Below are 23,836 nucleotides of genomic sequence, written 5' to 3'. Positions count from 1 at the left end.
CAATATTTGTTGTATAAACTTTGTGCTGATGTTGAGTGCATATGTATTTATAATTATTGTTCTTTCTGTTGTGTGTTCATCCCTTGCCATTGTAGCTCATGTCTCTTGTGACAGTTTTTGTCCCTTTATGTTCCTTGTCTCAGTGAATGGTGCCAGCATCCATCCAGATATGCAAGTCATATTTTGTCAGTCTTCATATTCTGTTGCTGTTGGCTCATTATTATTTTCCATACCTGTTTCCTCCTGTAATTCTATTAATTATATTTTTAGTACTCTTATCATTTTTTTTGGTAAAGATTTATTTATTTTTTTAGTGGAAAGGCAAACATAATACAGAGAGGCGGAGAGGCAGAGGGGAAGATCTTCCGTCCGATGTTTCACTCCCAAAGTGGCCGCAACGGCTGGGGCTGAGCCAATCTGAGGCCACGAGCAAGGAGCCAGGAGCCAGGAGCTTCTTCCGGGTCTCCCACATGAGGCAGGGTCCCAAAGCTTTGGGCTGTCCTCAACTGTTTTCCCCAGCCACAGGCAGGGAGCTGGATGGGAAGTGGGGCCTCCGGGATTAGAACCAGCGCCCATAATTGGATCCCGGCGCGTTCAAGGCGAGGACTTTAACCACTAAGCTATTGCTCCAGGCCCAGCACTCTCATCATTTTTATCTGAGTTATTAGGATCTCCTGGGCCTGGCATGATGGCCTAGTGGTTAAATCCTCACCTTGCAGGCACCAGGATCCCGAATGGGCACTGGTTCGTATCTCAGTTGTTCCACCTCCTTTCCAGCTCTCTGATTGTGGCCTGGGAAAGCAGCGGAGGATGGCCCAAAGCCTTGGGACCCTGCACTTCTGTGGGGGACCTGCAGGAATCTCCTGGCTTCAGATTGACTCGACTCCAGCCATTGCTGCCGTTTTGGGAACGAACCCAGCAGACTTCTTTCTGTACTCAGATTTCCTCAGTGTCTTTTCAGTTGCCTCAGTATGACAAGATTCCATTAGCTTTCTTCCACCCTTGTATTTCATGACTTACACAATCCAAGCATCCCAGTCATGTCTTTATCCCATTTTCCTTTTCTTTTTTGTTTAAATGGCCGTTCCAACGTTGATGGGACTATATGTTTAAATCCTCAGTTCAGTCTTTAGTTTTTGGTTTCCTAGGGCTGCTATAGCAAGTCACGAAACATTTAGTTGTTTTTAGTATCAGGGATTTATTGGTTCTGTTAGCCATTACTTGAGGCTGGAAGTTAGAAATCACGATGTGAGCACTGCCCTGCTACCTAGGAAGTGTTTTGGGGAGCATCGTTTCTTGCCATTTCCAGCTTCTGGTCATTGTCCAGGAGAACTGGTCATGTTGCAGTGCGTGGTTGATCACTGTAGTGTCTGCTGCTCTCTGCAGTTGCTCTTCTCCCTTGCACCTGTCCAGCGTGACCCCGGCTGCATCACAGCTGCAAAACCTTGTTTGCCAAGAACGTCGCATTTACAGGTACTGGTAGTTAGGACTTTACTGTGTTTTTCTGGAGGCCACAATTCAACCCTCAGTGCTTGATGTGAAACCTTTTCTGGTTCTATCTGTCCTCCCAAAAGGAACTCAACCCCTATCCATGGTGTGCTCAGTGTGTTCCCTGTGCCTGCTCACACCTGTCATAATTGCGTTTCTAGTTGTAGTGACCTGTAGTTCTTTTTCTGGGGCTCATCCTTTGCTGCTTGTGTCCTATTAATCACGTGGTTCAATGTCTAGTTTCTGCACTTGAGCCCTTCACTTTTGCATCTGTTAATACTAATCCTTCTACATCATTTGACCTCTTTTCTCCTCTGGAAGCATGAGCTAGAGTTGTGAGCTCACAATAAAGGGCTAGAAGTTTGTAGGATGATTCGGAGAGATGCTGATAGCTCTTAGCAACTGAGTTGACGTACGGGAACACAGAGGGAGAAAACAAAGATCACTTCAACATTGAGTTGTCATGTGATGTTGGTGTGTACAAACAAGGAATGTAGGAAGTGTTCAAAATGAAGCACCTGCTCTCCCAAAGTGGACCATGTTCCTATACGCCTCCTTTTTTATTTCATGTTTAAACTTATGATATGAACTGAACAAATTTCATCTGTATGCCGATAGATCTAAGAACTTAATGCTGCCTTTACCTTACCCTTCCTGCTGTCAGCATTGCCCACCATGTTCCTGCTTCCGTGTCTAAATGTTGCTGTTGTGCTGTCCTTATGCCTCCTGTTTAGGTGCTTCTTTAGTGCTAGATGCCCTTCTCTTTCACAGTACCATGTTCATGTGAAATAAAGTGAGCTGTAGTTCCCTTTTAGCAGAATTGCTGCGTTGTTGAAAAAACAACACAGTGTGTTTTAGTTTTCCAAAAAAGACAGTACGAGGCTTGGAATGCTCTTGGTTACTAAATTTAGTCCATACTAAATGTATATGTGCCTTTCTGTTTTAGACTCGGGAACAGGAAGAGTTGGAAGAAGCGTTAGAGGTAGAACGACAGGAAAATGAGCAGAGACGCCTCTTCGTGCAGAAGGAAGAACAGCTGCAGCAGATCCTGAAGAGGAAGAACAAGCAGGCGTTTCTGGATGACTTGGTACGCGCTCACACTAATAATGCTGTTTGCAGAATCTTCAGGGTTTTTCTTTCCTGTCTAGTATGCTAGCTAGTGGTATTTGCACTCTAGACTCTGGGTCATCTTTAGTTTTGATGTTTGTTTTTTTTTAAATGTAAATATGTCTGTTGTTAAAGTTAACGTGATTTTATGTTCCTAATTTTTTAGCCTATTCTCCTCTAACATAGTTTGAGGCAGTTTTCTGTTTCTATATAGTTGGTCATCAACATGATGGCTCTACGGTACGCAAGGGGACATTCCGAGAGTGAAAAAATAAAAGCTGTTCATGTTCAGGACTTGGGGTTTGAAACGGCAGAGCATCAATTTCACCATATTAAAGGAAGCTAAACTTTCAAAGGAAAGGTGTATAGTTCCCACTTTTTAATGGAAGAATTATGGCTACCATTAACCCACACAATATATTTTGAAAAAGAATTTTTCTAGAATATGGCATATTAGTGTTTTTGATACTCAGTTTCTATCCCAAAGTAATTTTACTGATAAGCTTATTAGCAATGGCTATAATTGTAGTTTTCTTACCCAATTACCTGTTTGTTTATATACTGGCAACTGTTATGTAGAATTTCAGTTTAATTTGCCGCAAGGCTTTTGTGAAAATGGCACTATTTGTGGACCTCGAATGATGTTAAGATGAAGTTGTGGTATGTTTTATTTCATCGTTTTTTCTAAACAAATTTTTGTGCATACACTTATTTTCATATGAAACGTTAAAGCTTAAATAATGCTAGGATACTTACAATGGATTGTTTAAATGTTTCTGAGCATGCTGATTAAAGCTCATTCTTTTCAGAGCCTTTTTCTCCTTAAAAACTTGCTCTGGCTTAAGTGTTTTGGCTCTGTGCCAAAATTTATAATACCTCCAGTTACTTCACTCTGACTGAATTATGTTTTATATTTTTGCATGAAAAAATAGGATATTTGTAAGAAATGGCAGTGGTTTACAAATTATTGGAACTTTTAAGCAAATAATGCCCTATATAGTCTATATTGTTAGATGATAACAATGGTCTTGGGACCCTGCACCTGCTTGGGAGACCCAGAAGAAGTCCTAATCCTGGCTTCGGATCGGCTCAGTTCTGGTTGTTGTGGCTGCTTGGGAAGTGAGTCAATGGATAGAAGATCTTCCTTTCTGTCTGTCTTCCTCTCTGTATATCTGACTTTACAATAAGATACTACTACTACTACTACTAGTACTACTACTACTACTAGAACAACATTGTTGATCTAACTACAAACATGGTGTTGAGAAAATAGCCTTTCATATAAAAAGACAGTAAATAAGTAAACAAAAAGAAAGTAAAAAGTAGGTGAAAATTTAAGGGAGAATAAGAGTAAGGGTGCTAATGATGTTAGCATTGAATCTATTTTCTAGGAGTAGAATGAGAGTTTGGTTCTGGGAAAGCTTTCCTTGGAAGCTTTAATGTGTTCCTGAAATGATTGAGTGGCAAGTGTAACTAACAGTTGAAATGACAGATGAGTTGTGGTTTGTAGACATGGTTGATAAGAAACTAAACATTTCAGAAATGGATTAGTATTGATGTTGTATTGAAAGTTTCTTAAGTTATACAAAGGAGCATATTTTGGGAGGAAGAATTTCTATTCTATACTATTGGTTGGATTAATTCCAAATATAGAACTTCGATAGTCAATAAAATATTTTTTTAATGTTCTATTTTTCATCTTATATATGAAGGTGTTACATTTCATTTTGAGGTTAGCAACCTTTGTATAGCTGCTATTCCTAATATATCATTTTAGTGATCAAAAGTACTGGGTTTTGTTGCTTCTTGGTATAAAATTTCTGTTTGATAAAACATGATATTCAGTTGCTAATGTTCATTTGTATAATCTGGGGTTAATATTGGCTTTGTGAGTTTTCCATCTTGGTTACTTTCTGTTTTCTGCACCTGCAAGTCATTACTGCACATATTTTCTTCACTATTTAGATCATGTAACATGTGCTTAAATAATTCTTAGTAATTTTCTCTATTCATTGGTACAGGTAATTATTGCAGATTGGATTAGAACGCCTCTAAGTTTAAATCTTTGATTAACATTTAAAATTGTATTTTCAAAGATTCTTAAAACAATCTTTTCTTATAAATGTTAACATAATTATATTCCTAACTGAATTGATTACTTTTAATTTTCTTGAACCATTATTAACACAAGGATATTACAGTTTATTTTAAAAACTAACATTACATTTATATCTAATAGCTAAATTCCAGGAATTAATCTGTAGACCTAATTTATGCAATAAATAATATGTATTTTTTTCATACTATTTATTGATTTGGTTTCGTGCCAAATTCTTTTTAAACCTGTAATAAGCATTGACATTTAAGGATGTGGATGAAAAAAAGGAAATACAAGTGTACATTAAAAACTGAAATGTCATGTGAAATATTTAAAAGTTTTAAAAATAAGTTTCATTTGATTTTTGTTTAAAAAGGCTTTGACATTACATTATATTGTATGTGATGGTATTTTAATGTTATGATCTTATTTATTGCTTAACATTTCAATAATGTTGGCTAGAATGTCCATTTGGTTGATTCTAACTGTAGATTCAGGTTTTTTTTTTTTTTTTGGTCAGTTTGGACTAAAGTTTTTTTTTTTTAAGGTTTATTTATTGGGAAAAAGGTTTCTAATCATGTCCTGACTTATTTAATCTTTTTATAATACTCTGAGAATTCGTTTCAGTGTATGTCTTAAAATTTGTGTGGGGTAATATTGTTGTCAAACACAGTAGTTGATTTTTACTGGAAATATTGTTTGCCACATGGTTTTCTTAAAGTCAGTTCAAATAAATCTTTTAAAAATGGTTGTATAACTTTTAATGAGTATTACAAGCAGTCTTATTAAAATTACTTTAAATATTAAACAGTACACCTCTAGGTAATTGGGTTAGGGAGCCTTTCAAGGTACAATGTCAGCCTAGCAGGACTGAAATGTTCGGAAGGCAGATCTTTATGTTCAGTGTTTCCCAGAAGCTGTGTTTCACATGACTTTTTTATGTTTTAGATTTGTTGTTATTGTTAGAGTCCCGCTTAATTATATTCTAACTCATAGAAGCATTTAGGCCCCACCATTTTGAGTGCTAAAGTGAGAATAAATTTAGTTAGAAGTAAATTCTGTACTTTAGCATTAGAATTTGCACACAATTTGTAGAATATTTTATTTTTGGTGCAAATATTAATTTTTAAAATTTTTTATTTTTCATGATACAGTTCCATAAGATCAGGGATTTCCCCTAGAGCCCTCCCCAAGAATGTTCATTTTTATTAAGTTTCAGCTATTTACCAAGATACTTTAATACCCAGTTCCTTTTATGTGAGGGTGAAGTCAAAATTAATACAAGTTGAAGTCTTCAGTAGCAACTGCTTTGGAAATGAACATGATTTCTCTGTATGTAAGAAATTTGCCTTTTACAGTAAATGCTAGTTACAGAGATGGAATTTATTCCAATTAGCATAAAAACTGAAAAGGAAGGATTTAATGTTTTAACCAAGACAGTTTTTCATTTTTTTTGTTTTTATATGTGAAAAGATAGAAGTGTTATTAAAAAATACGTTTGGTATCAGCCCATTTAAAATGTTTTTTATATTTTAATTTTTAAAGAAGATTTATTGATTTTCATTGGAGAGGCAGATATACAGAGAGAAGGAAAGACAGAAAGATCTTCTGTCTACCCATTTACTCCCCAGAGGACGTAATGGGCAGAGCTGTGCGAATCTGAAGCCAGGAGCCAGGAGCCTTCTTCCAGACTCCTGTGCTGGTGTAGGGTCCCAGACTTTGCGCCGTCCTCAACTGCTTTCCTAGGCTATAGTCGGGGAGCTGGATGGAAATGGAGCATGTGTAATACAAACTGGTGCCCATGTTGGATCCTGATGGATGCAAGGCGAGGGTTAAGCCACTAGGCTGTCACACAGGGCCCATATTGTAAAATTCTTAATGAAGCAAAAATAGCTGCAAGCATTATTAGCTATATATATTTTTAATATATATAGTTTTTATTGAATTTCATTTTATAACAACGTTTCATAGGCTCTGATGTTCCCCCATCCCTTTTCCGTGTCCTCCCCCCATGGTGGATTGCTCCACCTTATTGTAGTATTACAGTTCAAATACAGTCTTGTTTCTTAGTTATATAGTTATTAATATTATTAGTAATGATTAGTGGTGGAATATTTAGTATATTCAAATATATAATCAAGTATATTTTACTAATTCTTCATTGGCCTCTTCAGTCTCAATAATTTTGTTCTAAAATAATATTCTACATTATAGCCAAAAGTTGTGTTCTTCTCTTTACTTTTTAAGAAAACTAATCTGTTTATTTGAAAGAGAGGGAGAGAGAAAGAATTTAGAAAGGGCTGTCTTCCATCTGCTAGTGCATGCCCCGTATAGTCACAGCAGCCAGAACTGGGCCGAGCCAAAGCCTGAGCCAGGAGCTTTGTCTAGGTCTGCCATGCGGGTGACAGGGGTCCAAGGCACCTGTGTTTTGCCGTTTTCCCCAGGCCGTCACCAGGGAGCTGGGTGGGATGCAGAACCTCACGTGGAGTACTGGCGTCAGAGGTCATAGCTTTACCCAGAATCTGCAATACCAGCCTCCTTCAGTTTGCTGTTTGTTTTTGATTTATGAAGATTTCATTTCTTGATTTGCAAGGCAGAGATGAAGAGATGGAGAGGGAGATGTAGAGAGACAACATTCATCTGGTTTACTCCTCCAATAGTCAAAACGATAGGGGCTGGGTCGGGTGGAAGCCTTAAACCTGGAATTCCATTTAGGTCTTTCACATGGGTACTATGACCCAAACATTTGGGGAATCTTTTGTTAGTTTCCCAGGCATATTAGTAGGGAGCTGGGTCAGAAGTGCAGTAGGAACTAGGACTCGAACCTGCGACCATATGGAATGTTAGTTGTAAATGTTGACTTTGCCTGCTACACAGTTTTGCCACACACTCTTAAAGTTTTCATTGTAATACTGCTTTTCCAAGAAGATCTCTGTTATAAAGTTTAGATGTGGAATTTTATTCTTGGGCAATTCTGTTCATTAGAAATGGTTAGTATTTTAAATATTACTGCAGTGTAATGTGAAGCAATTACTTTAACTATATTAATTATCAACATTTGTGTCTTAAAAAATGACAAAGTTCAGGTTTGGTTAGAAGGTTAGAATCTGTTTGCTTTCATGCTGCGAAACGTTCACAGAACAGTTTCTTCAGGATTCGGTTATGGATAGTCACTACTTTATAAACTCTCTTCTTTCAAACATAACGAAAAGATCCTTAAATGTGCATATGGAAAAAAAATTGAGACATTGAGGAATTGCAATCAGACTTACAGCTGACCTCTCACAGGAGACTCTACAGGCCAGAAGAGCATGGAGCGACATTACCTAGATTCTAAAAGTAAAAAATTGTCAGCCCAGAATAATGTACCCAACAAGGCTTTCTTTTGTCTTTGAAAATGAAATAAAATTCTTCCACAGTAAAGAAAATCTCAAAGTATACGCCTCTTCCAGACCTGCCCTACAAAAGATCTGCTCTTGTTAAAGATGTTATCTTGACAGAAGAATAGCGCCCACCAAAACCAAAGGCAAATGTGAAGAACATCCCAGTAAAATAATAACAGGTGACTAAATCAATGAACAACCCATTGTTAAAATGACAGGGCCAAATTACCACCCATTCATATTAACCTTGAATGTAAATGGCTTAAACTCATCAATCAAACATCACAGATTAGTAGACTGGATTCAAAAGACAAAATCCACGTATTTGTTGCCTACAGGAGACACATCTCACCAAAAAAACCAGTGGGAACTTTATCTCATGGAGTATGATGTTTTTGTTTCTGTTTTCGTTCTTGAAATTTTTTTTCTCATTAAATTCTTTACACAGTAGTAGCATCATTTTCTTCAAGAAGGATCTTGATTTTCATTTCTTCAGCTACACATTGGTTGGTAACATGTCATTTAACTTCATGGCATCGTCAATTTCTTTTTTCCTTCCTGTCAATTTTGTATTGTGGCTTTTGGTTGAAGGGGATGTATAGTAGCTGTGTAATGGAGACTGTCATATCCAGATGTGAGGATACAATGCAGTATGCATCTCTACTTCCAGACCAAGGATGGACTCCCCATGAAACTGTTCAATATATCTTGACAATAGGATGCTGGACTCTCTGCCATTGTCCATGCCCACAATTATGGACTTATGACTGTTTATGAAAAGAATATATACTATTGTAGTAATATAGGGGAAATCAGAGAGGGTATACCGGGGGGAGGGCATATGGGGAAGGGGTAAGTGTAATCCCAGAGCCTATGGAACTATGTCATAAAATAATAATAAAAATGGAAAAAAAAATCTATCATTTGAGCAGCTTTTTTTTTTTTTTTTACAGGTAACCTGGGAATAGCAGATAGAAATGTACTTGTATCTGCCTCTTTGTTTACAAGTAGAGAAAACATTGTGCATGTGTGTGAGAGAGAATGTCCTATGAGGGTTTTTAGGTTCTTATTTCACTGAGAATTCAGCAAGGAGAATGTCTGGATATGATTTAGTTTAGACCCCGGCACCACAAAAGTTTAACCATGTAAAAAATCAATAATAGCCTACATGGAAGAATTAGTTGGTAATTTGCTTGTGTTGTTGAAGTTTGTGTGCAGAATTGTGAAAATAGCGACCCTGATTTAGTATCCATCAATAGAAGATTTATAAAATCTTTACTATTATTTGATGACTTAATTTAAAAATTTTTGCCTCACTCTTTCACAGCAAGTCAATAAGGGAGAGTAAAATACACTCTTGGTTGTGCTTACAATAGTTCCATTGTGTAAAACAGAACAAGGACAATTTCCAAGCGGCCTCAGGTGAAGTCTAATGGGAAGCAATTTCAGGCTGGTCTGAATTCACTGGTAAAAGAATGGACTTTCAGAAATAAACATCTGATCTAAGTTATAGTACTTTGTCATTCTTTTTGTGATTAACTTACTTTTTTTGGTTTGGTTTTTATGAATGTGGTTGGTTTGCTAGATGAAATAGAACCCTGTTATATTGTCTTTAATGTGGATCTTATAAAAATACTTGTTTGCAGGTTATTTTGATTTATAAGTCTACAACAACTTTTTCTAATTAGGGAATGTTAATGTTTTTTTTTTTTTTTTTTGTAATATGTTCTCCATAAAATGAGTATTTAGTTCGGCATCAGATGCTTATGGAAAAAGGCATGGTTTAAAATACAAATCTTGTTGTTGTCTGCTTTTGCCTTTGTAACTTTCCTGTTGGGCTTTGCTTGTAGGAGAGTTCCGATCTTCCCGTGGCGCTGCTCCTGGCCCAGCATAAAGACAGATCGACACAGCTGGAGATGCAGCTGGAGAAGCCGAAGCCTGTCAAGCCAGTGACATTTTCCACAGGCATCAAGATGGTAAGTCTTACTCTCATTGCTTATTTTCATACTGCCTGTTAGGGATTATATTTTCTAATTTTATCTTTATGTTGAAAGTAGCTGAAAAGGTTCGGAGGTGTAGCAATGGTGTCTGATCTAAGCTAGGTGTCTGGGAATAGGGATGCGTGCAGAAAAGTGGAACATGAAGTAATACATAATTTTCAAAGTGTATAACATCATATTGTCGCATGTGATAGTTGTGTTTCTTTTAAACTTGTTTGTGGAAATCATTTCCTAAAAGTAAAAGCATAAATATTGTTAGGAAACCAGTTACCTACATATATGAAACAGGGAAGCAACTATTTAGCAACTATTACAGTTTGTTTTCTCTGAATAGTTGTTCTCTCTGTGCACAACTTACAAAAATATTTATTTCAAATGAAAAGTGACAGGAAAATACAGGGAAAGAGAAAAATCCCCCTTTTACCATTTCACACCCCATTTGCTTGCTAAAATGTCCACACCAACTTAGGGCAGGCCACCCCAGACATGGAACCCGATACTTGGGCCTTTATCTCTTGTCTCCAGGGCACTTTACTAGGAAGCTGAATCAGAAACACAGCATAGCTGATGCCCAAAGGGTATCATAACTGGTGGCTTAATTCATTGGGTCACAATGCCCACCTCCACATGAATGTATTTGTTTTTCGATTTATTTATTTATTTGAAAGGCAGAGTCAATGGGGAGGTGTGGAGAGAGAGAAATCATCTTTTACTTTTTTTTTTTTAGGATTTATTTTTATTGGAAAGGCAGATTTATAGACAGGAGAGGAGAGAAAGATCTTCCATCCATCTCCACAAGTGGTTGCATTGGTTCACTGCTGAAATGGCTATAATGGCCAGAGCTGAGCCAATCCGAAGCCAGAGCCAGGAACTTCTTCTGGGTGTCCTACATGGGTGCAGGGTCCCAACGCTTTGGACCGTTCTCGACTGCTTTCCCGGACCACAAGCAGGGAGCTGGATGGGAAGTGGAGCATACTACTATGCAACAATGCTGACCTCACATGAATGTATTTAAAAAATATTCAGCAGCCATTTTAAGCTTTTAATTGTTTTAAAAATAGACTAATTTGGGTTCCAAGTTTTTATTTTTTGTCATTTCCTCAAATGAAGGATTTTATAGACGTATGATGTATGAGACTGCTTCAAAAAATTAATGAAAGAATAGAGTTAAAGTATATTTTGCTGTAAAATTTTGAAATACCTGCATTTTTTTCATAATACAAACTTCCATGAACTTTTTAAAAGACCTTCCTTTTGTATTTGAATCCTTTCTTTTAAAAAAAGAGTCCTTTATTTTTGTTGGAAAGAGTTATAGCGAGAAGGGGAGATGGAGTGAGAGAGATCTTGCATCTCATATTTTACTCTCAACTGCCTGCAACATCTGATGCTGAGCTAATTTGAAGCCAGGAACCAGGATTCTCTTTAGGGGACATAATTCGGAGCTCCAAGGCTTTGGGCTGTTCTCTGTTTTCCCAGGCCACCCACAGGGAGTTAGCTGGATGGGAAGTGGAACAACCAAGAAGCAAACCAGCATCTACATGGGCTCCCAGCTTTTGCAGGCAGATGGTTAGCCTATTGAGCCATTGTGTGCATTGTTCTTTCACACTGGCATCATGGAGTAGTGGATTAAGCTACTGCCTGGGAAGCCAGCACCCCATATAGCACAGATTTGAGTCCTGACTACTTTATTTGTGAACCAGCTCCCTTGTTAATGTGCCTGGTAGAGCAGCGAATGGTGGCGCATGTACTTGGGCCTCTGCCTCCCATGTGAGAGACTCGGATGGAGTTCCAGGCTCTTGTCTTTTACCTGGCCCAGGCCCAGCTGCTATGGCAGTTTGGGGAGTGAACCAGTGATTGGAAGATGTCTCTTTCCCTCTCTCTAAGCTTTCTATACACTCACCTGCAGTCCCATCTCTCTTGCATGACTCTGCCTTCCAAAGTTGAAAAAGAAAGTTAATAATTGGGCCTGGTGCAATGGCTCAATTGGCTAAAGCAGTTTTTAAGTGCTGGGTTCCCATCTGGGCGCCGGTTCGTGCCCTCCCTGCTCCACTCTCCATCTGGCTCCCTTGTTGTGGCCTGGGAAAGCAGTGGAACTGGCCCAAGGTCTTGGCCTCTGCACCCATGTGGGAGATTCCTGGAAGAAGCTCCTGGCTCCTGGCTTTGCTTTAGCTTCAGCCTTTGTGGCCATTTCGGGAGTGAATCAGCGGACAAGAAGTTTTTCCTTCTGTTTGTTAATCTGCCTTTCCAATAGAAGTAAATTTTTACTGAAAAAAATTGGTTCTTTTGTTTAGGAAATCGATATTTTTGGCATGTTGGTTTTAATATGTTTAGCATTTCAGGTTTTTAAAATAAAGCCACTTTAAAATACCTAACTTATATTGATTAATGTATCTTAAAATGGTCTCATGATAGTAATATAAGCAATGTGGAGGCATTTTTAAGGATTTAGACTTTCAACCCAGACAGACCTGAATTCAAATCTCATCTATACTGTTTATTTTCCATGTTTTAAAAATTTTAAAATTTATCTGCGAGCAAGGGTACAGTGCACTAGAGAGCACTCATCCTTTGTTTGCTTTCCAAAGGCCTACACGGGCCTGGGTTGGGCCTAGCCAGAATTGTAAGCCGAGCACTCAGTCCACGTCTCTCACTGGTGAGACAGGAGTCCAATTACTGGAGATATCACTGCTTCTTCCCAAGGTCTGCATTACCAGGAAGGTTGAATTCCAAAGCTGTGTATGGAACCCATCTACTTTGATATGGAAATTGGATATCTTAACCTATGTGTTCTTACATGCTATAAGCTAACTTCCTGCCTCTTAACCATCCCATTTAACCAACCGCTTGACATGAGCAAATTTCTTAGTCTCTTTAGCAAGCACTTGTTCCTTGTCAGTATATTGGTGATAATAATCCTGTCCTGTAAGGTTGCAGAGGACATTAAATGACATAATGTGAGCTAAGTTCTTGGTATAGTGCTTGTATATTAGGTTCTTAATAAATGAGGTTACTTGTTATTAAATAACATGGACAGATGAAATAGGTGGCTAGATCTATGATCTGTAACCATATTTAATGCAAGCAGCATTGAAACTTGGTAAGAAGACCCATATTCAAATTTTGCTTCTAATTTAACTGACTTTCTAAGCTTGGACAAGTTGCCTGTTTTCCTTATTCTTGATTATTGGATAGGGTTATTTGTCATGTCATAGGAATGCATTGAGGGTTTACCTTGGCTATTGCCTGGCATTTAAACAGTGCTCAATAAGAATGATTTGCCATTCTGCAGATGCTGCTCGCTTCCAAAGCAAGTTTTTGTAATATAGAAATTCTTCATGTGTTTACTGTATCTATATGGACAGGTGCTATTTAGAACTTTAAAATTTTTTCCCTTAAAAATAGTGTTTCCTTTCTAAAGCTTTCAGGCTCATAGTGTATTGTGACATGCTTATAGTGTCTAATTTGATGTTATGTATTATAAAGTTGTATAGGCACAATTGTTATTGAGGCTTGTCATTGCTAAGATAACTGCTCTTTCTCAGGCTGCCTCTGCCCTGCTGTTAAAACAACTGATGATTCTTTTACACTAAGGCTTATAATTGTAATATGGTTGTCAGTTTACTCTTCTCTGTTTGTGTTAATTTATAAGTGTCTCGAGTTGGCAACGTTCAGGCTTTCTGTCAGCTTTGGCTGTTAATTACATAATTAAACGGATGGATGTTTGGACGAACAAATGAATGATTGATTACAGTTATACTAGATTTGTCTGCTTTAATTATTAAATGAATTCCTTGGTGGGCTGTGCTTTGCAGTGCAAGTATCTACTACTTAGACATTTTAATGACTGAAAATATTTTTGATTTCTTCAATTGGTACATGTTCCTGTTTGTTAAGTATGATGGGAGGAAGCCATAAAAATAGCAGTAAAAGGAAGGAGTAGATAGGACCTGTGTGGTGGCATGCAGGCTAATCCTTCTCCTGCAGGACCAGCCTCCTGTCTGGGCATTGATTTGAATTATGGCTGTTCCACTTCTGATCCAGTTCCCTGCTAATGGCCTAGGAAAACAGTGGAGGATGGTCCAGGTCCTTGGATCACCTGCACCTATGGGAGACCCATAGGAAGTTCCCGGCTTGGCCACAGACCAGCTCAGCTCTGTCCATTTTGGCCATGTGGGGAGTGAACTGGGATTTTGAAGATCTCGTCTCTCTGTCTCTCTAATCCTGACTTTCAAGTAAAATAAGTAAATTTTAAAGAAATGTAGAATGGTTTTGTTATAGCTGGTATTCTGGGTTTTAGTAAAATTAAAGAACAGTGATGTTAGATCTTTAAATATATTTCCACACTGTTTTGGACAGCATCTTGGATACTTTGTGATAAATTCTGGGGACAGAGACAGCCACTGATAACCAGGCTATATTCTGGTTATGCGAAGGGTCAAAACATTTATGGGAAAATGAAACTAAAAGATAACTTTATTGTGGCGCAAAATATCTTTCAAAGCCTTGTGTAGTTTCTGTGAGCTTTTTTGTGTCATCCTTGCGCAGGTACCATGCTAATCTTCCCTGTATCATTCCAGTCTTAGTATATGTGCTGCTGAAGGGAGCACTCTGTTTTTCAAAGACCTCTTGCAATAGTGTCAGTCTCTGATAAACTATATGAGAAGTTACAGACTTCAGAATTGAATTTTCCTTGTCCTTAAAAAAATGAATTTGCAAAAATTTTATTCATTGTTATCATTTTCCACAAATTTTCTGAAGTACCTGCTATTGCATATTCTTGCCAACAGTGGTCATTTTCTTTCAGAGTTTAACAAATCTGATGGATATTTAGTAGTGTGTTATGATTTTAGTAATAGTGCCTGCTTTGAGTGTTTGTAAGAATGAGCACTGGCTAACACACTGTGTGAAATGCCTGTAATACCCTTGTTTGTAAATGTGAGGTTTTTCTTCATGTTTTGCTTTTAATTTTTCAAAAGATTTATTTATCTCTTTAAAGTTTTGGTTTCAAAGAAATACCTTCCATCTGCCGACTTATTCGTTAGATGGCTGCAACCGCCAGGGCTGCGCCAGAAAGGAGCTTCGTTCTGGTCCGTGTCTGGGATGACAGAGGCCCGAGCACTTTGGCCATCTTTAGCTGCTTTTCAAGCCATTAGCAGGGAGGTGGATTGCAGGGGGCAGCTGATATATGAGCTGATATCACAGGAGTTTTACCTGCTTTGGGCCACCCTTGACTGCTTTCCCAGGCCACAAGTAGGGAGCTGGATGGGAAGTAGAGCAGTTGGGACAAGAACTAGCACTCGTATGGATCCCAGCACATGCAAAGTGAGGATTTAGTCATTAAGCCATTGTGCTAGGTCCACTGTTGAATGTTTTAACCGTAATGTGTCAAAATTTTAGTTTGTATTATGTGCGTGTAAATCGCGAGTCAGAGTACTCGTGATATAAGCTTGCTTTTCTGAGTGCAGCAAATAGTGTTTAATATTTGCTTGTTCAAGTATCACTGATCCCTTTTAACTCATTGGAAGGCTTAGTTTTGTTAAAAAATGTTGCATAAAGATTTAAATTTAAATTATATTTCTGAGCTAAGAAGATAGAAATAATATGTAACTCAGTTCTTGGTTATTGCTAAGCAATTTAAGCACTTTTCCATTTTGCTGAGAAAAATGAAGATCAGAACTTAACTCAGTGTTAAGTCTTGTTGATATGTAGTTTTCATTTAGCTAATAAATGAAGATATAGCAGTCAAATCATGTGACCCTAATGAAATCTTATAAATATACAAATAATAATACCAAATCAAGTATTAGAATATAAATATGTTTTTGTCTGTCAATGTCTGATTTTTTTTTAAAGACTTACTAGTTTTACTTGAAGGATGTACAGAAAGAGGGAGAGACAAAGAGAGATCTGGTTCACTTTCCGAATGGCCACAAAACCCAGACCTGAGCTAGTCATTTCTTCTCTGTCTCTCCTGAGTGCAGGAACCAAAAGCCTTGGGCCATCTTCCAACTGGATCGGAAGTGCAGCAGGTGTAACTAGAACAAGAACTGGTGCCCATATGGGATGGCAGTGGTACAGTTGGAGCATTAAAGTGCTATACCAATATACTGGCCCCAGTTTACTCAACTCTTAAGGAGAATATGCCTGTGTAACAGGGTCATTGAGTATTTTATGAATTAATTATGAAACATCTTGTATCTGGGCCATTGTAAAAGTGAAATGTAGATGGGAAGGGATATAAGTAAAATCTATAACATAACGATTTGTATTTGATTTTAGGGTTTTTTACTTGTAGTTTTATATTTTATACCACTTACTTTTTAATTATATACTTTATGTGTAATCTTTCTGGTATAATAGGAGAAAAATCAGCAGTTTTCTACTGGTACTTACCCTTGACATAGAACTTCTCTGGTAGCCAAAAATTTGGTTTTGTTTGTTTATTTGTTTTGTCTTCCAACTCACACTAAACTCCAGCAGATACTGACTATATGTCTTATCATGCAGTGCAATTTGGACATTAACAGGAGTCAATGTTGACCCAGCAGTTTAAAGACTCAGTCCCACAACATCATCACTCTCTATGATCTAAGCTCCACCCCATTTCCTTGACTTCTGACATCATTCAGAAGCCCCAAATTAGCCCCTGCTTTTGATCAGTTGTCTGTAAGTTGGAGGTTTCCATGATTGTTTCCTCTGGTGAGTGGCTTACAGAAATCAGGCAGACACTTGTGTTCACTAGGATTTATTGTAAAGGATATTGTAGAGGATACAGATGAATAACAAGATGAGAAAGAGGTACAGAGCAAAGTATTTAGCAAGGAGTAAGGCACTTCTTTGCCCTCCCTGGGCAGGGATGCTATCTGGTAATTATTTTAGCCTCTATTTTTTTTTTAAAGATTTATTCATTTTATTACAGCCAGATATACACAGAGGAGGAGAGACAGAGAGGAAGATCTTCCATCCGATGATTCACTCCCCAAATGAGCCGCAACGAGCTGGTACGCGCCAATCCGATGCCGGGAACCAGGAACCTCTTCCAGGTCTCCCACGCGGGTGCAGTGTCCCAATGCATTGGGCTGTCCTCGACTGCTTTCCCAGGCCACAAGCAGGGAGCTGGATGGGAAGTGGAGCTGCCGGGATTAGAACCAGCGCCCATATGGGATCCCGGGGCTTTCAAGGCGAGGACCTTAGCCGCTAGGCCACGCCGCCGGGCCCATAGCCTCTATTATTTTTAAAGATTTATTCATTTATTTGAAAAATAAGGAAAAGCAAAGATGGAGAGAGAGAGAGAGAGAGAATCTTCCATCCACTGATTTATTCTGTAAATGATTACAACTGCTGGGGCTAGGCCAGGCCTCTGCCAGGAGTCAGGAACTCCATCTAGGTCTCCCACGGGTGTGCATGGTCCCCAACCCCAGAGTTATCATCTGCTGCTTTCTCAGATCATAAACAGGGAGCTGAATTTGACATGGAGCAGCCAGGACTTGAAATGGCACCCCAAAGAGAGGCCAGCAGTATTGGTGGCAATTATTGGCCTCAATTCTAACCTGGTTTTGCCAAGAGGTTTGGCTTTCTGTTTTCTGATCAGATGACTGTGAGGTGAAACAAAGATAGTTGGAAATTTGTTTAATGCGCGCAAAAGCGGCCTGAGCAAGAATAAGGGGTATTTGAAAAGAAAGGTGAACATGAGTCACTCAAGCAGACAGTTCTTGTAATGAACCAAACGTTGTGGGTCCAGGAAGGAATTGTCCAGCAGTCCGAGATATGAGCATCACCAGGTGACACTGGAACTGGCCTGGATGGCTGTGAAGTCACCAGCAGTGAAGCACTTGACTTGTTCGCTCTGCAGAACCTCTGGCTGCTGATGGCAACTCTGAGGAAATACTGGCAAAGTAGAGTTGCGGTGAGATGTGTTTCAAATGACAACCAGATGGTGTAGGTACTTTGTAGTCCTAGCAGGTGTATTGTCTCAGCTTTCAGATGTCAGCCTTGGAGGGAAAAACCCCAGATAACCAGCATCGTATTTGCAAACTGGTACATAGCCGACAGTATGGCCATTATCAAATAGCGTAAGGTGACTGAAAACCAGCTGCTCAGCACAGTTACACCTTGTAACTTAATAGACGTAATAGACTTAACGCACCTAACCAACCAAACATCTGCAATCTTTATAAACTTAACATCGTGCAGGGTAACTGGATTCTGCATTTCACTTCTGATTTTGGTAATTTGTACCCTTTCATGTTTATTCACTGATCAGCAGAGCTATTAATTTTCTCAAAGAAACTATTTTTTTTTGCTTTTATTACTCCTAAAAGTATTTATTTACTTGAAAGGCAGAGTCTCTCTCTCTCTCTCTCTCTCTCTCTCTCTCTCTCTCTCTCTCTCTCTCACACACACACACACGCATACACACACAGAGACATGCACAGAAGTAGAGAAGTAGGGAGGGAAAGAGGAAGAGAGGAAGACAGAGAAAGAGAGAAATCTTCCATTTGCTAGTTCACTCTCCAAATGGTTTCAGTGCTGGAGCTGGGCTGTTTTATGTTCTTAATGCTTTATCTATGTAATAACATGGCTTTATTTCCTTTACTATCTGGAAGAACATATAGTATTATTTCTTTTTGAAAATTTAATTAGAATTCAGTTTGTCTATATTTGGCTTTTCTTAATGAGAGGATTTGAAATTATTGTGTGATCATTGACTGTTATCCTACTTTCGCTTTCACTTTCTTTTCTTCTCCTATTCCTCCTTATTCCTTAGCAAAGTAAATTGAGTCTTCATTAGGAATTAGTCATTGTTATCTAATCGCATTTCTGTAGGAATGTTCTTTGCTTCATTTTTTTTTTTAGGTAATTTTGTGTCTTCTCTCATTTCCCCTTAATCATCTTAATGGTGTGGCAGCTTTGTTGCTTATTTCAAATAACTAACATTAGGTTTAATGATGTTTCTTTATTTTTTGTTTTATTGCTTATTCACTTACATTTTAATATTTATCATATATTTCTGATTAATTGTATTTATGTTGCTCTTTTTCTAATTGCTTAAGATGAAAATTTAGATTATTTGAGATATTCTTTTCTAATAAAGGCACTTATAATAGTACACTCTTGTTCTTGAGCTGCATAAATACACGTTTTCATTTTTATATAGCTGGAAGCAATTGTCTAGTTTTTTTGTGGTTTATTTCACTATTGGTCTTTCAATCTTATAATAATTCACAGATTTCCAAAGTTACCTTCTTTTGCTTTTAAATTCAATTTTTAGTTGTTGGAGGATATACTTGGTGTTATCTCCTTATTTTAAAATTTGTTGGTACTTATTTTATGGCCAGATATGTTGTATTAGATCTTTCCTGTAATTTGAAATCCTATTTGGTTGCTTTGCAGATGTTACATCATGTTAATCGTTGGTGTTTGTTTCCTTAGTCTTTAGTTTTACTGGAGTTTTTTTTTTTTTTTTTTTTAGGATTTATTTATTTTTATTGAAAAGGCAGATATACAGAGAGGAGGAGAGATAGGAGGATTTTGTGTCCGGTGATTCACTCCCCAAGTGCCACAGTGGCCGGAACTGAGCCAATCCGAAGCCTGGAACCAGGAGCTCTTCAGGGCTCTGTAGCGTCCTCCTAAGGATTTGGGCTCTCCTCAACTGCTTTCCCACAGCAGGGAGCTGGAAACTATTTTTGCACCCAAATACTTTGTTCATGTTTTTTTGCAGATTTTTTGGAATGCCCTTATATTATACTGATTTCTAAGTTTTGTATTTGTGTTATAACACTATGTACTGTCAGATTTTTATCCTTCCTCATGAATGACATTTCCTGTACATATACTATATTTTGTATAAACTTGTGTGTATTAGAAACAATGTATGAAAATAAGCCCATATATCTGTAGGATCTTAACATGTTTTCCTTTTCGGGAACATTGTCATAAATCGATCAGCATAGTTAGAAGATGCTATAGAATACTGAATGTTTATGTTGACTTGTAGTGTCAGTCTCTTAATAAGTTTATGGACATAATTACTTAACTCTGGACTGTGCTTTTGCCAAATACTGTCTCGTTCCCAGCTGGGTATCTAATTTTGCTGCCTTATTCTTTTAGAAGTGTTACTATGAGCAATATGCAGGCAAAGAAAAGAAAGAAGGTGAGGGGAACCAGAATAAAGAGAAAAACAGATGGTAGGGAAATAAAATAGCAAGAACTTAAACGTTGTTTGTTTTGGCTAGTTTTCTGGTTAGGCACATGGAAGTACTTTGCACATTTCAGAATTATTGACTTTTTACATGCTGTTTTGGAGAAACAGCACATCATTCATGGAATTTAAACACAGCTATGGATTCTTTTGCTGGAACTTTTCATTTCTGGAGCTTACCTTTTTGTAACATAAATAACAGTTCCTTCTTTCAAATCCTAATTTTACAATATTTGGTGGATCATAAATATTAATTTAAATTAAATGCAAAAGATGACAGCAGGCATTTAAAGTTTCCTGAGTATTTCATGGTCTTGTTGAGTTGTATTTTTCTCTAAAAATGAATATTAATTATGATAATGGGCTTTTTGCTATATACTTAAGGTTGGTGTAGTAAGGTATTTGAACTGCCCGTGGCTCTAGATTTCTGATGTCTGTAAGGTATTAGTAAGATCTGTAGATCACACAGTATTGATTATAATATTTACAGTTTTGAATGTACTTGCATTAAACATGCAGCATGGATATTTTCTCCTCTGTTTATTGATATGCTCACTAATCACAAGAGGTCTGTCAGAATGAGACTATAAGCCTTCAGTTTGATATTTTTCCATTGTACCGGAGTGTGTCTTCAGTTAAATGCAAGCTATGCATGAGACCACTAAAGAATTTGTTAATGTTGGTGGGATGGGCATGGTAGCCTAGGGGCTGAAGTCCTCACCTTAAACACACTGGGATCCCATATGGCTGCCGGTTCTAATCCCAGCAGCCCCACTTTCCGTCTCGCTCCCTGCTTATGACCTGGGAAAGCAGTCGAGGATGGCCCAAAGTCTTGGGATCCTGTACTCGTGTGGGAGACCCGGAAGAGGCTCCTGGCTCCCGGCATCGGATGGGATCGGTGCAGCTCTGGCTGTTGTGGTCACTTGGGGAGTTAATCATCGGATGGAAGATCTTCCTCTCTGTATATCTAACTTTGCAATAAGAATAAATAAATCTTTTTTAAAAAAAGAATTTGTCAATGTTGGACTTTTAACCAATTGTATTGTTTTCCATGGAAGCTCTTATTACTCTCTATAGGATTATTGGTATTGCTGTCCCTTTGTAAAGGGATTAGCAAATGTAATCATCTATTTCTAGTACAAATCCTCTTATCTTTAACATTAGAAATACTGTTTTATCTTTTGTCATTGTTGTCAGTTCTAGCAGAGTCCCACGCATTCAGTCAAAGTAACCGAGCTGTTTCCCCTGTGTGCCATATGAAAGCCACCTGCCCTCTCTCAGTAGGAATGTTTGCGTTCAGAATGTGAAGCAGTGGGGAGTGGTTATAGGTTTGGTTCTTGTTCTGTGAGTTAAATGCTAATAGGGCATGAGCAAGTACTTCTTTTCACATTTAGACTGTGTGTCACCATGTATTTTCATAGTTTAATAACATAATGAAATGTTCAGAGAAGAGTCTTTGAATGATCTCAGATTCTGCCAATTATAAAGGTAAATTGTTTCTTAGTTTTAACTTGTTATTGTGCCTTCATAGATAACATGGTAGATTAATTAAAAAAAAAATAAAGGAGCCTCTATCACTAATAAAGGAAGAGAATCATTATAAGGTAGATCTTAAAATTAGATGTAGAATCTCCCAAAATTTGAAGCACTCTAACAACAAAGGGACAGTTTTCTATTCTAAGTAATAAAGAAGCTAATAGGAAATTATGACAATCTGTTAAAAAGTTTTAATATCTTTTAAAATCATTGAATGATGTACTTTGTGTATCATGATTGATATTCATACATTTTTCTCAACAAGGGCTCTTTCTGTGGGTATCTTGTAGTAAGTCTTAAACTGTGAAGAGAAGTTCTGGCTCAACAAGTATGTGTGTTAATGAGTATGTAGAATTTTGTTATATAGATTGTTGCCTTGGCTTATGTTGGTTTATTATGAAGTATTTAGTCGTAGACATGGATCTAGAAGATAGGATTAAAATTTAGGAGTGATAGAACTAGAGAAAAAAATTTAAGATTTTATTTATTACTTTTTATTGGAAAAGCAGATTTACAGAGAGAAGGAGAAATGGAGAGAGAAAGATCTCGCATTCACTGGTTCACCCAAGTGACCACAATGGCCAAAGCTGCACTGATCCAACGCTAGGAGCCAGGAGCTTTTTCTAGGTCTCCTTCAGGGGTCTCCTGCACAGGTCTTCCAAGTTTTCCGCCATCCTCCACTGCTTTCACAGGCCACAGAGAAGTAGCTGGATGGAAAGTGGAGGTACTGGGACACAAATCCACACCATATGGGATACCAGCACTGGTTGGCGGAGGATTAGCCAGTTGAGCTGTCCGGTTGGCTCCCAGAGGTGTTCTTTAACATCCTCTGTGTTTCTGAGACTCCTTGAGTTTCGTTACCCAAGATGTTTGTATCCTTTCCAGTTTTCTTGTATAATTCCTGATGTTCCATTAACTTGGATTATTGTGAAAAATGTTAGCACTTTGTGATCATTTTTTTTAATGTAGGGAGGGGAACAGGTGAAAAAGTTCGTCCAAATAATCTCTGTTGACACTTATTAAAAATACAAAACAGTAAAGCATAAAAGAGTGATTCTTATTGTGTCTTTAAAGGCTTCTACTGCCTTGTATTCTGTTCAAGAAAAGATATTTTACCAATGTTCTTTTTAAAATCAGTAAAAATATAATAAAAACCAGATGTACAATCATGCAATTTTTTTTCTTTCCTCCTCACACCTTGCTGAGATGAGGACTGTTTGGACTGTGGTAGATGCACATTGGTGACTTGCTATCAGCGAGCATATTACATTTCCTGGTAGACACCAGTAGAATGTTTTCAATTAGGAGCTTCCTAGAGTTGCATTTTGGAGACATTCAATGCCTGGGAAAGACATTGGAATGCAAAAACTAAAATGTAAGAAATTTAAAATTTCTGCTGAGGTCCACGCTTGAAGCCAGGAGAAAGAAAGCTGACTTTGTTTTTCCTCTATTACTCACAGGCTGAGACTCAGTTTCAGATAACTCTTATATTTTACATATTGTTCATTTAGGATTATGCCATCAGTATAAGATGTCCTGAGTTCTAACTTGCAAATCAACTTTATAATGTTATCTTTAATATGCTGATGTTGATAGTTGCCAATAATGTTTTCATCTTTTTGTAGTGTTAAATAACTCTTCCTCCACTTTCACCTGACATATTGATGATAATGTTATGTGTTAGTCATTGGTAGTATTCTTAAAATACATCTTACTGAATTTGATCTCTTTAAATAGATGTGAAACTGGGACTTCCCCATGCCCCTTTTCGTTGGGGGTACTTTTTTCAAGGTAGCACTGCTGTTTGACTCTTTGGACTCTGCAACCCTTGCTTTTAGCATTACATTATTGTAAGGTCATATATAATGTGGGGAGTTACAGAGAGAGTGAACGTGTGCTTACGTTCTTGCTAGAAAGATGTGTGGTGTGAAGAATGAAAACAAATGGAGACTAGGATTTTTTTTACAGCTGCTTTATGTTATTTGAAGGTTAACCTGTAGTTATCTCATGACATCATCAAGCA

At 37.7% G+C, this 23,836-nt stretch overlaps 1 protein-coding gene and 1 non-coding gene across 3 annotated transcripts in view; one reads left to right on the top strand and one right to left on the bottom strand.

The window, feature by feature from the left end:
• MNAT1 (MNAT1 component of CDK activating kinase) overlaps window positions 1-23,836 on the top strand; it is a 147,273-nt gene that overhangs the window by 59,299 nt on the left and 64,138 nt on the right. For both annotated transcript variants that reach the window (XM_058655611.1, XM_058655612.1), the window contains exons 5-6: window positions 2,435-2,575; window positions 9,927-10,052. In XM_058655611.1, coding sequence (XP_058511594.1) covers window positions 2,435-2,575; window positions 9,927-10,052 — 267 coding nt within the window. The remainder of the gene's footprint in view (window positions 1-2,434; window positions 2,576-9,926; window positions 10,053-23,836) is intronic.
• Window positions 14,574-14,683, bottom strand: LOC118759831 (U6 spliceosomal RNA). Its single transcript, XR_004996414.2, has one exon. It is a non-coding gene; the product is annotated as a U6 spliceosomal RNA (small nuclear RNA).

This window comes from Ochotona princeps, chromosome 26, assembly GCF_030435755.1.
Source record: "Ochotona princeps isolate mOchPri1 chromosome 26, mOchPri1.hap1, whole genome shotgun sequence".
Lineage (NCBI taxonomy): Eukaryota > Metazoa > Chordata > Mammalia > Lagomorpha > Ochotonidae > Ochotona > Ochotona princeps.
Note: the sequence above shows the minus strand (reverse complement) of the source record. Positions and strands in the feature narration are given on the sequence as shown.